Below are 14998 nucleotides of genomic sequence, written 5' to 3'. Positions count from 1 at the left end.
AAAGATTAAAAGATCATAAAATATCATTCATTTCCATAAGCTTTTTCCATGCAAATACCTTCCATCATATACATGTACTCTTAGCTTACCTCCTCCATACCACTCCCCATCTATGAGATAGTAAAGCAATAAAAAGATCCAACTGGAATTAAACATAACTTGTGGAGCAGGCAGCTTCTAACATGACGACCTTATGACCTCCACCTCTTGACAGTCACATTCTTATATGAGCCCTTCCCCTTGAGTAAGAGCTGGACCCAATGACTGGCTTCTAATGAATAGAATATGGCAAAAATGATGGAATGCAGCTTCTGGTATTAGGGTACAAATCTGCAGTTTAATCTCTCCTGCCTTGCTCATTCTCTTTTACTCTCCTCCTCACTCTGAGGGATGCCAGCCACCTCGCTGTAAGATGGAGACATGGCAAAGAACTATAAAAGGTCTCCGGCCAATAGCCAACCAGGAACCCAGGCCCTGGGCCAGCCACCTGTGAGGAATTAAATCTTGCCAACAACCACATGAACTTGGAAGTGAATGCTGTCCCCAGCTGAGCCTTCAGATGAGGCTGCAGACCCAGCCAGCAGTTTGAATGACACAACAATATGACTTAGAGCCAGCTACAGTGGACCCGGGTTCCTGATTCCAAGAAACTGTGAGGTAAATCATGTTTGCTATTTTAAGCAGTTAATTTGTTACAAATCACGATAAATTAATACAATTCATATTCAACTTGCTTTAAAAATGTGATGTTTTATCTATGGGACCAAAAACAATCATTCTCCTCACATCTGGCAGATATGTGAGTCCGTCACTTGACCTGGCTTTAACATGGGGGAAGTGGTGATTATGGGTCAGTACAAGGTGTAGCAAATGGCCATCAGGGAAGAGGAATGACAGTTCACTCTCAGAAGAATTTCAACTGCCTTCTTCAGAGCCCCAAACTCACCTTCAGTGCATCCCCTTCGTTGCCTTCCACTACTTCCAGAATTAGAGCAGCCAGGATGTTAAAGCCTTGGCAGTACCCAACATTCTTGTTCCATCGGGCATAGGCCAACAGGACCCGTTTTAACACAACCCTGTCCTGCTCAGCCTCCTGGCCACAGTAGGAACTGCAGCCTGTGCGGTGAAGATCCTGAAGAAGGCAAACAATATTCTTTTAAAATGTCTCCTTATAGTCTCTCCAAAAAATGCCTTTAACTTTGCCTCAGCATTAAATAGAATCAGATTATCAGCATGGATTTTAGCTTTTAAGAATGTTTATGTACCCTATACACATGGGCCAAAACAATTTTTAAAATTTTCTTTTTCCTAATGTTTTCTAATAAGCTAAGATACATTTTTTTTTTCCCCAGTTTTTTTGAGATGTAGTTGACTTGAACACTGTCAAGAGCAATTTCAGTCAGGCAAATTTTCTAACCTTCTTCAGAATTTTCTGTCAAAATTTAAAGTATTTCCAGAATTAATACAAAAGTGACTCAATTAACAGAAATTACATTCTATTTCTATATAAACTGAAAGTTTCCTTAAGTACTAAGTCTCGGATAAAATAAGAGTCATTTCAATATATGCGTGATCAATGCTAGTCTTATTCCTTTCTCTGAAATGAGATGTAATATTCAACTATCATATTCAACCCCAAATAATATTAAGGAGCAATATCAAAATATCAAAAAATGCAATACTGTAGAGACAGGAAAATCATTCTGTCCAAGACAGAAAAATCTATCCAAATTATTTTATAAATTTGTATAAAAAATAAACCTCTATCGTGCTTTAGTATTTAATGAAGACAATATATATAATTTAATAACTAAGCAGAGACTATGATTTTCATGAGTTAATGTCATTTTACTGACACAGCATTCACTTCAATGAGAAAAATTAAAGATCCTCTAAATAACATGATTGTTATAAAATGTATACTGCCTTAACTCACAATTTAAACAGAAAGAAAACATTTCAAACATGGAATACTTCATCTCTGAGAAACATTCTGAAATTCCAAATAAACAGCTAAAATATGGACAGCGCCCAGGCTTTATAAACAAACAAAATAGAATTTCATCATTCTTTTTAACATTTGTCTGAAATGGACTGAGTTAGATCATAAAGCAGCTCCTTTCATAGTTAGGACTTTTTCATGAAAAAAGTATCTTCAAATCTGTCAAAACCTTAGCCAAATTCTGATGGCCAAAATTAATGAAAGACAATTTCCCTTTTAAAACTCCAGCTTAGGGGTGCCTGGGTGGCTCAGTTGTTAAGTGTCTGCCTTTGGCTCGGGTCATGATCCCAGGGTCCTGGAATCAGAATCAAGCCCCTGGAGCCCCCCAACCCCCCAATACCCCCATCTCCACTTCCTAACCCCCCACTCCGTCCAGGCTCCCTGATCTGCTCCCTGCCCAGCGGTAAGTCTGCTTCTCCCTCTCCCACTCCCCCTGCCTGTGTTCCTTTGCTTGCTGTCAAATAAATAAATTAATTAAATAAAATAAATAAATAAATAAATAAAATCTTTCCAAAAAATAAAAAATAAAAATAAATAAAACCCGAGCTTAGCATTATACTGTAATGAACTCATATAAAACCAAAGGCCATGTGTTAGAGGCCTATGTAAGAGAAGAAGAATGGGATCAAATTGAATCAGCAACCTTGGCTTTTGGCAACAGACCCTAATCAATTGAAATAATCCCAGTAGGCAAACCACAGCTGTCTCCACAGCTGGCTTGAACCCTTGACCATCTGGTTTTAAGTAGACCCATCAGTCAATCTGACTATCTTCATAAATTGGCAGTTAAGAAATTATCAAAGATCCTAATAAGAACCCCCTCTAACATGAAATATACTTAACTTTAAATTTCAAACCTGTAACTTTCATGTAAAAATCCAGCTAACAGCACTGACCCATGCTAAAGAAAGAAAAAGAAATTTCAATCTCCTATCAAGTGAGCAAGTAAATAGAATATGAATAGGAACATTTTCTTCTTACCGCCAACATGCAAATTTATGAAAACAAGACAAAGTTCCCCATTAAAAGGCTGTTAACTAAGGGAATAAGAAAGCAGAAAATATACGGACATTCAGACCATTCCATTTGATCCTCTGTCCAGGAAACATCTGGCTCTTAGAAACCTCCTTCCAAGTCAAAATAAACAGGTCAAACTCAGGGGCCTTACCTTGACTATCTGAATTCCCATCGAGTCATCATCAGGATTACTCCTTTCATTGAAAGTGAAACGCATGGTTTTGTCCCAATCAATAGCTATACTGTGCAAATACTGATCTGCCAAAGTCAACCAAACCTAAAATATTTAAGAGATATTAAGAGATAAAGAAGAATATTAAGAGATAAAGAAGAATCCTAAAGTAAAATATTAAGAGATAAAGAAAAATCCTAAAGTAAAATATATAATTTCACCTTTCTTTATTAAAAAAAAAAATAGTTATTGCAGCTAACAAGAAAATGGGAACAGATCCACATGTAGAAATCAACTTTTCATTGAAATGTTTGCTATACTGAATTGCACCAATTAGGGTCTTTCATTTATTCTTTCCATTAATATTTGTTGAGCTTCTATTATGCACTAAGCAATGATTCAGCCATTAGGGAGGGATACTGTTAAGGAAACAAAAAGTTTTTTCAACTCTTATCTCAGTTCACTGGATTAGCTATACTATCTTCTGAGCTTATTATACTTGGCTTGGAATCACTCTCTGTATTTGGACATTCATGGAAAATGGGTCTTTTTTCACCATGGAGCAGCCTCTGCCTTTAAATCATCCCTCAATCTCTCTCTCACACACAAAACTGACAGATGGGGTCCCATAATGAATAACTTTTTTTTAAAAGAGTCACTGGATATTTTTATTCCTTTGATGACTTTATTCCAAAAAGCTGTTTCTGTAAGAAATAGGGGAACCCCCAATGTTCAAACTCTAAAAGTATTAAAACTAGGTTTGTACTGAGGGTTGCTGGAGGGGAGAAGGGTGGGAAGGATGGGGTGGCCGGGTGATGGACATTGGGGAGGGTGTGTGCTATGGTGAGTGCTGTGAATTGTGTAAGACTGATGAATCACAGACCTGTACCTCTGAAACAAATAATACATGATATGTTACTTTTTTAAAAAAAGACTAGATTTGTAAATCAATATATTAAGAAAGCACTTCAAGTTTTGGTATTTGAACATAATTTAGCAGGAGGAACACTGATCAATATCACCAGCCAGATTTTTCTCCCAAGCATCAGAATCACATACCTTATATTCAATCTAACAGGAATCCATGTCCACTTAGCCTTCAAAATACATCTAGACTCTGATCCCTTTTCTCCATCTCCACTATGGCAACCCTGATCCACCTCTTGCCTGAATTACCCCAAGTCTTCCACTGATCTCCCTGCTTCCGCCCTTGGCCTTCATATTATCAAGCCAGGGAGGTCCATTTAAAATATGTTTTGTCATGTTACTCCCCAGCTCAAAACTTCCCAATGCTTCCCATCTGAGGCTGGGCAAAGGTCTTACGGCTGTCTCTAATGTCTACATGACCTGCCAACTCCTGACCCCCATCACATTTACCTCTATGACCCTCTCTCCAAATGCTTTCCCTTTGGTTCACTGTCCTCAGCACCCCCAGTGCCTTCCTAGTGCTTGCATACTCCTGAGACAATCGTGGGAGGGTGCTTCCTGTTTGGAGTGCTGGTCCCCCAGGTAGCTCCCCTCACCACCATCAGGGCCCTATTCAAATTTTACCTTGCTATTTAAAATGCCACCTCCTTATCTCCATTCCCCGACCCCCAGGGCTCTCCTTCCTTTCTCTGCTTTATTTTTATGCACGGCACTTATCACCATCTGACATACTTTATATTGTATGCATTGTAAACTCAGTGAGGAGGAAAATTTGGGTCTGTTTTTTTAATCCTCCCACTCCTGTATCCTCAGGACCTGGAACAGTACTTGGCATAGAATCAATAATCAATAAATACTTACTAGATGAATAAATCATGAAGAGAGACAGCCTTCAAATTACTAAATCTAGAATGTTCTTTTGGACATTTCAGACATTTTAAAGAGGAACAGAGTGCCGATCCTTTTGTATTTTAGCCCTCTGAATCCTTACCTTTCTCCTCCATTCCTTTGGTATACCTGTTGACAGCCTGGCAACTGCCTTCAGAGCATCATACCACTAGGAACACAGAAAAAACATTGGCAAAGTGATAATATTGACCTGGATAAGCACTTTTCAACCTTTTTCCTATTTTGACATCCAGAAAGTATGAGAAAATTTGTACAGCACACTGAGGTAAACAGAGCTTCTTTCAGCCAGGCTCCAAGGCCTGCCCACCCCCCACCTGAAGTCCTCTTAAGACACCTGAGACTCACATCCACACACAATGGCTGGAAAGCTCTAGTTCAGAAACAAAAACATGTATTATGGATTCAAAATAATAGATATTCCATTTTTTAAATTTTTTTTCACACCTAGCAAGTACAAAACTCACACACATAGCAAGTACAAAGTTTTTCGTTGCAGGTATAAACACAGGCCATTTATAAGCTCCTAAGTTAATTTATCTATAATTTTAAAAACTGACGTGCCTTATGTGTAGTAAAGTATATGTTAGTTTTCCTACTTTGAGAATATACCCTGTGTGCCTTGTAGATTCCCCCAAGTAAGAGTATTTTCAATAACCAAAAATAGTTACCTGCTGAAAACCATTTTGACCTAAAGATGGCTCAAGAGTGAACTTCAACTTTGTATCAACTCCTAAAAGAAAAATATAAAACTGTTATTTTGGAAGAAAATACCGTTAGACCAAAAATAAAAGTAAAAATTAACCTGATTCTACTGAATCATCATAAATTTTTAGAACATATATTTTTTGCTAAATTTTAGTCAATTTTGTTAAAATAGAAGGTAACAATATTGATTTTCTAAAATAGAAAAATACCCTGTGGTCACTAGAATGAAGCTTATCACATAGAATGGTGGCTTCCACAGCTGTCTGGAGTAGTAAAAAAAAAAAAAAAAAAAATTGACACCAAAGACTTGGAGGGAGAGGGAGAGAATCTTATGCAGGCTCCATGCCCACAGCAGAGCCCAGGCAGGGATGGATCTCAAGGACCATGAGGTCATGACTTGGGCCGAAACCAAGAGTCCATGGCTTAACCCATTGGGCCACCCAGGAGCCCAATTCTTTATCTTTAAAATGAGGGTAATAATATCTATCTCAGTAGACTAAGTTTGTGATGATTAACTATAAATCACCTAGCACAGTATAATTTATATTTATGAAATTTAGGAAGATAATTCTCTACTTATGGAATTTGTTTTCTAATACATGCATGAACTAAATCTATGTAGGAAACCTCAGTGAAATATTAAAAGTTATGAAAATAATGTCACTGCCTTCTCACTTGTGGAATAATCCACGTTAACAATCTTATTCAGAGATTTTCATGTATCTTAAAATTCTGTCATGATACACTTGCTCATTGAAGATAAAACAGTTGGTATGTTTAATCATAGACTACAAGCTAAAAATATAACTGAGCTAATTCCAAGTTGTCTATAACTTTAAATAAACTTCTTTGATTCCAGTCCCAAATCTAAGGAAGAAGAGAAAATAAATAGGAGAATATATCAAGACAATGTGCTTATAATATACAAAGACAATATGAAATATTCATATTGGGCTCTTATTCAGAATCCCATGTTAGATGTATATGCTGTTGTTCCTGAAGGAAATTACATGACAATTTTTATTCCCATGTTTATTTTATTAAAAATAATATCAGGGATGCCTGGTGGCTCAGTCTTTAAACGTCTGCCTTCGGCTCAGGTCATGAACCTAAGGTCCTGGGATCCAGCCCAGTGTCAGGCTCCCTGATCAATGGGGAGTCCACTTCTCCCTCTCCCTCTGCCCCTCCCCCACTGTTGGTGCTTTCTCTCTCACTCTCATTTGCTCTCAAATAAAACAAAATCTTTAAAAAACAATAATAAAATCAAATCTGAAAGTGTTATTTTTTTCTACAATTTCAAAATCAACTAAATATTTCAAGTCATTTTTTAAAGATTATTACTTAAAAGTTCAAGGATCAAGATATATCAAACATTATTAACAGAATTTCAGTTTTAAAATTTATGATTCTCATTTATGACAATATGTTTCCTTCTAAGATGTTGACTGCAGATTACTGAAAACCTCCTGACACCTTCCACTGCTTAGGAGTTGGTATGTAGATAGAAACTATCTTCAGAATTTAGAATTACAATAATAAAGTAGACTAGTGGACTCAAGAAATACACGATTTGCCCAAGCCCATGACAGTATGCAGATGCCCTTCTTGGAAGTCCTAGAAGAGTACTGTGAATACAAGACTTGGGTCCTAGATTTCTAAAGTCAAGCTGTGTTACAGAATCCCAGGCATCCAGTCAATGCCCTGATCCGTCTTTTCAGAGCTTCAGGACCACAAGCATATTCTGCCTGAAAAGATTTCCTTCCCCAAGGGAAGTACCCCCCTCAAATTCTAATCTCCCTGAGATGATTTAAATGAAGTCCTGCTTCGATGGTGCAGAGCAATGACACAATGGCCACATGATTGCCTCCAGCTGGGGCGAATGATTTAAGGCACTATGAGAAACACACTTCGTTGTAAGGTTGCTGTCCAGATGCGGAGTGCTGAACGGAGGAGCATGTCGTCATGACTTTTGCTTTATTGTAACAAAGGCAAGAAAATTCCGCCCGCGCAGTTATTTCAACCAACCTAAAATCTCTGGATTCCCTGACCGTATGACCGAATATGCTCCCTTGCTTTTTCAGAGCACCTGCTGGTCATCAGGTGCTGAAAACCGGCTGGGGTTAGTCTAAACCACAACTATTTTCTCACGATCTAAAAAATGAGTCACAGGACTTAACTGGAATTGATCATTCACCACCTGCATGCGATAGCTGAAATCAGGTCATTTTCCCTTTCTTCTAACTGAGTAAGGGAGGGGAGAAGGTTTATGTTTCATCTGATAGTCACGGCTGTTCCGGATTCAGAAATACAAAACACTTTTAACGTGGGAAGAAGCTTTTTTTAAGGGTAAAGGAAGATGGTGAATAAATACTACAGTCTCTGCAATTAGACACTTCCTTGGGGAGAAAAACAAAGAAACCACAAGGTTCATAAAGGCAGTCAAGCGTTCCACCTTTTGGGGTTCCGCGCCTCGTCATATTCTCTCCAGCAGCCTCAGGATAGCAGGTTCCCGATGGCGCTGGGAGGCAGAGGCTCGGGGAGGACAAAGTCATCTGGCACCCCGCTGGGGCGACGCTGGGGACAAGCGAGCAGCGCTAAGCACCGATGAGAGTGCAGCCGGCTCCCTCTACGGCCACCCCTTGCAGAAAGCTCTCTGCCCCAGGCGTCCGCGCCACGGCCGGGCCCATAAAACCCCAGGGAGGGAGACTGGGCGATGGAGCAGACGCGGAGTTATGCAGCCTAGAGAAACAGGGATATGTAAACACAAGCTAGCAGCATAAAGGGCCTAGCCTAGCAAGCAAGGCGAGCTCCCGGACTTTGGCTCTAAGAAAGAATCACTACTTGCAAGAATGTTTCCAACCCGTTCCCCACACGGACACACAAATTTAAGGCTCCAGGCGAGCTGGCCCTGGCACTCACGCCGCACAGATCCTCAGGAAAATGCCCCCAATTTTTCCTTCGCAGCCGCTGCCTTCCCGTCCGTCCCCAAGTATCAAACCTGTGCCTTTCTCCACCTCACGCACCTCTTTCAAGATCTGGCTTCCTGTGAGCCGAGAGCACAATTGGTTGCGCGGCCTCTGGTGGCCCCGGTAGCCGCGGACACTTCCCCACCACGCGCACAGGGCCGAGCGCGCCGCTCGCCCGAAGCTCCCGGCACAAATAGGGCTAGACTGCGCACAGGCCGCGGGGTCGGGACCCGCCGGCAGCATCGGGTCCTCCCAGCCTTGGGAGGCCGCTGCCCGCGCCCAGGCCTTCGCCCGCGCTCTTCCCTCCCAGACAGACCCAGCCCCGCCTGCGCCAAGCCGCGGTACCCTGCACCCCGCGTCCCGCAAGCGCTCCCCGGCCTAGGCGGAGTCCAACTGAGGCAGAGGCATCAGTTCCGGGGCGCCACGCTACTTTCCAGTGCCCCATCTGCAGCCCCGGGTCCTCACCCGGCTCCAGGGTGCAGAGCAGCCGGGGCGCGGTCCGAGAAATGCAGCTGCGCTTTTTGAGCACATTGCTCAGGATGGTACCCACGCCGCCGCCGCCGCCGCCGCCGCCACCTTGCCGCTTCAGGCATCTCCCTCCGCGCCTCAGGGAGCCGGTCAGCTTGTCCTGCCGCATTCGAGAGCGCTCCGGGCTCCGGCGCGGTCGCCGTCCGCCTGGATCCCCGCTACCCCGCCGGCGTAGCGGCTTCGCGCGCGGGACTTGGCGAGTCCGCTTAGCCGAGGGGCCCTCCGGAGCAGCGAGAGTGCGGCCGGCGCTCGACGGTCGAAGGGACCTGCGGGGCACCGCAGAAGCCACCGAGCGCGGAGCGGTCGGCAGGCATCTGCAGTGCGGAGCCTGCACGGCTGAGGCAGGAGACGGCTTGGGGCGGGGAAGAGGGCGGGAGCGAGCGAGCGCGCGGGAGACGAAGGCGGCGCTCCCGCCCCCAATCCCGGCATCACTGTGCGCAGGCGGGGCGGCCCTAGCTCCCCAACGCCCGGCGGGTTCCTGGCATCTGCGCCCGGGAGCCGGGAGCCGCAGAGCTGCGGAGCCTGGAAACCCCGGAGCCCGGGAGCCTGGGAACTGGAGAGCTGCCGGGGGAACAACTGCGCCCAGGGACCCGAAGCAGCCGGAGATTGCTGTGCTCTTCCCAAGATCTGGGAGGAGCTGGAGAGGGGCACCAAAGAGGGCAAGTCTCAGGTGCAGAATATCAGAGAGATCCAAGAGTCCACCTAACCAAACAGCGTCAGAAGAGACTGCGGCCCGAAAGATGAATCTGGCAGTGTGGCAGAGAAGCTGGCAGATGGTGAAGCAAAAGCTTGATCCCAAATTGTGTTAAACTCCTAGCAGCTTAGACAGGCATGGGAAGCACGTAAAAAATAATAATAATGGTTCTTTCTCTTGGAAGAATAGCCTTTAAGAAAAAAGTGTTCACATTTAAAAGCAGCGTTTTTTGGTTGTTTTTTGTTTTTTTAAGTGCTTCCTCCTCTCTCCAGCCGGAGATTAAGTAGTTTAGAACTATTAACTATCACTACTGTTTTTTTTTTTTAAAGCCATCCTTTTTTTTTTTTTTAAGGTTTTATTTATTTATTTGACAGAGAGAGAGAGACAGAGATCACAAGCAGGCAGAGAGGCAGGCAGAGGCAGAGAGAGAAGCAGGCTCCCCGCTGAGCAAGGAGCCCGATGCAGGGCTCGAGCCTAGGACCCTGATCATGACCTGAGCTGAAGGCAGCGGCTTAACCCACTGAGCTACCCAGGCGCCCCAAAAAAAAAAAAAGTCATTCTTAAACCATGACATTAACCAATTGAATATTAATCATGAAAGTGAATGAGGAATAAGGAAGGAAAGGATGTGGAAGGAAATAGAGACATCTGTATTTACTAATATTTAGAAAAGGAACACTACATGGATAAACCAAAACTAAAAGATATTTATATGGGAGGGAACAGTGTGGAATAAAGAGGAATGGAAAACTGAGAGGTCTTCTGGATGTACCTTACATAGTTTGACTCTGGAATAACATATTAATAAAAAGAAAAAATGAAAATGAATGGGAAAAAATGAACCTAACTGAATATCCTGTTGATGGCACAAGAATACAGGAAAAAAATTAGTAAGTTGCTTTAGAATACAGTATTATGACTGTACATCAATGGTGGTATATATTCCAACAGCAAATTGAGCTGCAAAGAAACCTTAAATGTCAACAAGTAGCATTATTGTTATTTGATATTGCTTTCTTTTAATTCTTATGTATACTATGGGATAAAGCAAATAATTGTTACTGTCAAAAGGGACCAAGATCTGTTCAGTGTGACAGGAAATACAAGTATACAAAGAAATTAGGGGTTTTTAAACCCTGCAATATTATATTAAATTGGAAATACTAGTATGAACTCTTTTTTTTAATGTCTCGAGACATGTGTCAAATGTCTTTATTTTTTTTTTAAGATTTTATTTACTTGAGAGGAGAGAGAGAGGGAGAGAGCGAGCCTAGGTGGGGGTAGAGGCAGAGGAGAGGGAGAAGCAGACTCTCCACTGAGCAGGGAACCCTATGACAAGGGGTGGAAGGAGCCTCCATCCCAGAACCCAGGATCATGACCTGAGCTGAATGCAGCTGCTTAATGGACTGAGCCACCCAGGTGCCCCCCCTTTTTTTTCCCCAAAAATACATACACAGTTGATCCTTGAACAAGAAACAGAGGAGTTGGGGGGTCAACCTTCCTCCCTCCCCTCCCACAGTGGAAAATTTGCAAATAAATTTTGACCTAATAGCCTACTCTTCACCAGAACCCTTACCAATAACTAAACAGTCAATTAACTCATATCTGGATGGGGCACCTGGCTGGCTCAGTTGGTAGAGCATGCAACCCTTGGTCTCGGGGTCCTGAGTTCCATGTTGAATATAGAGCTTACTTTAAAAAAAATTAATTCCTGAAGTGCCTGGGTGGCTCAGTCAGTTGAGCGGGGACCCTTGATTTTGACTCAGGTGATGACCTCATGGTCCTAGGATCTGCCAGGCAGTGTTGGAAGTCTGCGCTGAGTCCAGAGTACGCTTCATATTCTCCCTCCTTCTCCCTCTCCCTCCACCTCTGTCCCTCCCCCAGCCAACAAGCTCTGTAAAATAAATAAATAAAATCTTTTAAAAAATTAATTCCTATGCAAACTTTTGGGGCACCTGTCTGGCTCAGTCAGTAAAGTATGTGACTCTTGATCTCTGGGTTGTGAGTTCGAGCCCCACACTGGGTGTAGACAGTTACTTAAAAATAAAAAATTTAAAAAATACTTTGGTGTGTTTTATGTATTAAATATGTATTCTTACAATAAAGCTAGAGAAAATTTTAATCATACAGAAAATGTATTTACAGTACTTCTTGAAAAAAATCCACTTATAAATGAACACAGTTCAAGCCCATGTTGTTAAAGGGTCAGGTATATCCCCTGAGTACAGTTAAAACTAATGAACACCTACAGCACCCAGGTGGTGGTCTCTAAAAACTATTCCCCACTGAAAAGAATCAGGGCTTCTTTGAAGTCTGACTGATTCTAGGACTGAGCCTGAAAAAAGTATAAGATGAGCCTAAATCATTTTTGATGAGCTAAGGAAGTATGGAAGTGTTCCAAGACTAATGGTGTCATGTCAAAAGGATGTAAGGGCCACATGAATAGACTACTATTAGCCAACTATGGACAATTTTGAGCCTCAAAAACAATGGCTGCTATGGATTGAAAAGTATTGAATATTTATTAAATGCATTCCTAGTGAGACTCTACAAGAGCTGGAAAAGCAGTCATTCTTAATGACTCCGGCAGACTTATTTGGTAAGAAGTACATTCTGGGCTTTGTGAAGTAGCCCCAGAATTTGAGGACAACGTCAGAAGTGACACAACTCTAAGCATGAAATGAACATTTCATATGTAAGAATCTGTTAAGATGAGATTGTTAACCTACAAAAGTAAACGCGGCTCAGACAGGGTTTGAGCTCCTCAGTTATGCCTGCCCCACCAGAGGAAAAGTCCTTTGAAAAGGCAATACTCTGCCTCATCACTTAAGAAGATGAAGTCATTGTTTAACCTGGTCATGATTAACTGTTTGGCTTAGATTTCCTAACATTTTACACCAAGCTTGGGTACAAAAATCTATCCTTCATCAGCCTGATGATTTCATAGTTTCAGTCCATGTTCATTTCTTTAGCTTTCTCTTAATTTTTTTTTAAAGATTTTATTTATTTATTTATTTGACAGAGAGAGACCACAAGCAGGCAGAGAGGCAGGCAGAGAGAGAGAGAGGAGGAAGCAGGCTCCCTGGCTGAGCAGAGCGCCCGATGCGGGACTCGATCCCAGGACCCTGAGATCATGACCTGAGCCGAAGGCAGCGGCTTAACTCACTGAGCCACCCAGGCGCCCCTAGCTTTCTCTTAATTTTAATAAAATTAAATTGATGTCTGTTGACTATTCCAGCCTATCTCAGCTGTACTGATAAAAATAACAGAAAGTGAATGATGTTCGGCTTTGGCCAATTTTTTAGAGGGCACCCCAGGCCCCTGGGGGTGAAGATGGTGATTAATGGCCAGAATAAAAGGAAGGGAACTGGAAGGAGAGGGAAAATCCAAGAAAACAAGCTGGTGTCTGCATGCACCGTCTCGTCTTCCACAGTTCTCATCTGCTCAAACCTTTGAGGGTTTTGTGTTCTCTTTTAACAAGGGAAGCTATTCACACTCCGATTCCAGCACTGGGCCAGCAGGAAAGACAGCCGAAGCAGCCAAGAGGAGGAGCAATGGGCTCTGCTCTACAACATTGCCTCTGGAGTGGAAAGGACATTCAGCTCCCACAGCTGGCTGACATACACCGCGCAGACCATCCCCCTTCCTCTGGCTCAGATTCCATGCTCACCAAGCAAACACCGAATGTCATCTGACTTCCCCTAGATTTTGCTGCAAAGAAGAGAATGTTTGGACCCATTAACAGCACAGTCAATACTCCTGAATCTGCTAATCTCTCAGGGAGCTGAGGAAATCAAATTTCTGGACTGCCAAAGCTGAATCTGGACTCCAGATTGCCAAGCCACCTAGATGTGTCATAGTTGACAAAAAGATCTCTCCTTGAAACTCTTCCTCAGTTACAATAGTTTTTTTTTGCCATTGGTAATGGGCACTTGTTGATAAAAATTCTATTTTTACCTCAGATTCATCACAAGGAAAAACTGACTCTTTAAAAAGAAAATCTGTGGCGGGGGCAGGGAGGGGTGGGGCACCTGGGTGGCTCAGTGGGTTCGGCTCAGGTCATGATCTCAGGGTCCTGGGATCGAGCCCCACATCGGGCTCTCTGCTCAGTGGGGAGCCTGCTTCCTCCTCTCTCTCTGTCTGCCTCTCTGCCTGCTTGTGATCTCTGTCAAATAAATAAGTAAAATCTTTTAAAAAAATACTTTAAAAAGAAAGAAAGAAAGTCTCTGGGGTGCCTGGGTGGCTCAGACAGTTAAACATCTGATTCTTGACCTCAGCTTAGGTCTTGATCTCAGGGTTAGAGCTCAAGCCCTCTACTGGGCTCCATGCTGGGTGTAGAGCCTACTTTAAAAAGTTTCCTTGAAAACTTCCCATTCCCATTCTAAACTACACAGAAATGGAAAACAGAAAAAAAATTTGAAAATTTCTATTATACCAATAAGTAGTGAGGGAATTAAGAAATATTATTTTGTTTACATTGAAGAGGAAAGCCAAGATTGCCAACTTTTATAGCAAACAGATAATTAAGCACTAAAATACAATGGTCTAAAAGCAGTCATGGAACAAACCTAGTATTAGGCTTATTGTATGACTCATAGTTTCTTATTCATGTCTGGAATATTGTTTTCTAGAGGCAAAAGATGTCACCTGAAGTCAGCTTGCAGCAGAAACAATGCCAGCATGGACTTTGCTTAAAGCTCTCGGGTGGTGAGATTTCCAGCCAAGGTCAACTTCACATCCCTCTTTACTAATTGAGTGATCTTTACTAATCAAATAACAGTGAATTCACACTTGGGCAAATTGTATCTTGGCCCAGTCCAGAGCACTTACAATTGAAGCTGAATTACAACTGAAGGCTCAGTGAACCCTTCACAAGGATTTTCCTTGCATTGCTGAAGGAACACCCTGCATGTCCCAGAGAGTCCAGTCCCTGTGGGCCATCCCCAGAGAGGGAAGTTCCTAGGTGGACCCAAGAAGTAGGGACCGCTGGGTTTCCCCAGCACCTTCAGGCCTATGAGCTAGGAGTGAGGCTTCCTTGAGAGCAAACTCTCCCTTGAATGGGAGAAGGGGGAAGAAGT

At 42.6% G+C, this 14998-nt stretch overlaps 1 protein-coding gene across 4 annotated transcripts in view; it reads right to left on the bottom strand.

Annotated features, from left to right (window-relative positions):
* Positions 1-14998, bottom strand: part of TBC1D30 (TBC1 domain family member 30) — an 82012-nt gene that overhangs the window by 30350 nt on the left and 36664 nt on the right. For 2 of the 4 annotated variants that reach the window (XM_004752491.3, XM_013056088.2), the window contains exons 3-6: positions 5696-5757; positions 5110-5175; positions 3171-3296; positions 947-1132 (exon numbers count right to left, since the gene is read on the bottom strand). In XM_004752491.3, coding sequence (XP_004752548.2) covers positions 947-1132; positions 3171-3296; positions 5110-5175; positions 5696-5757 — 440 coding nt within the window. Of the gene's footprint in view, positions 1-946; positions 1133-3170; positions 3297-5109; positions 5176-5695; positions 5758-9163; positions 10223-14998 lie in introns of those variants that run through there. The other 2 variants (XM_045072875.1, XM_045072874.1) reach the window with 2 other exon arrangements.

Source organism: Mustela putorius, unplaced genomic scaffold, assembly GCF_011764305.1.
Source record: "Mustela putorius furo isolate JIRA1106 unplaced genomic scaffold, ASM1176430v1.1 tig00537227_pilon_pilon_pilon, whole genome shotgun sequence".
NCBI lineage: Eukaryota > Metazoa > Chordata > Mammalia > Carnivora > Mustelidae > Mustela > Mustela putorius.
This window is presented reverse-complemented; position numbering and strand designations above follow the sequence as displayed.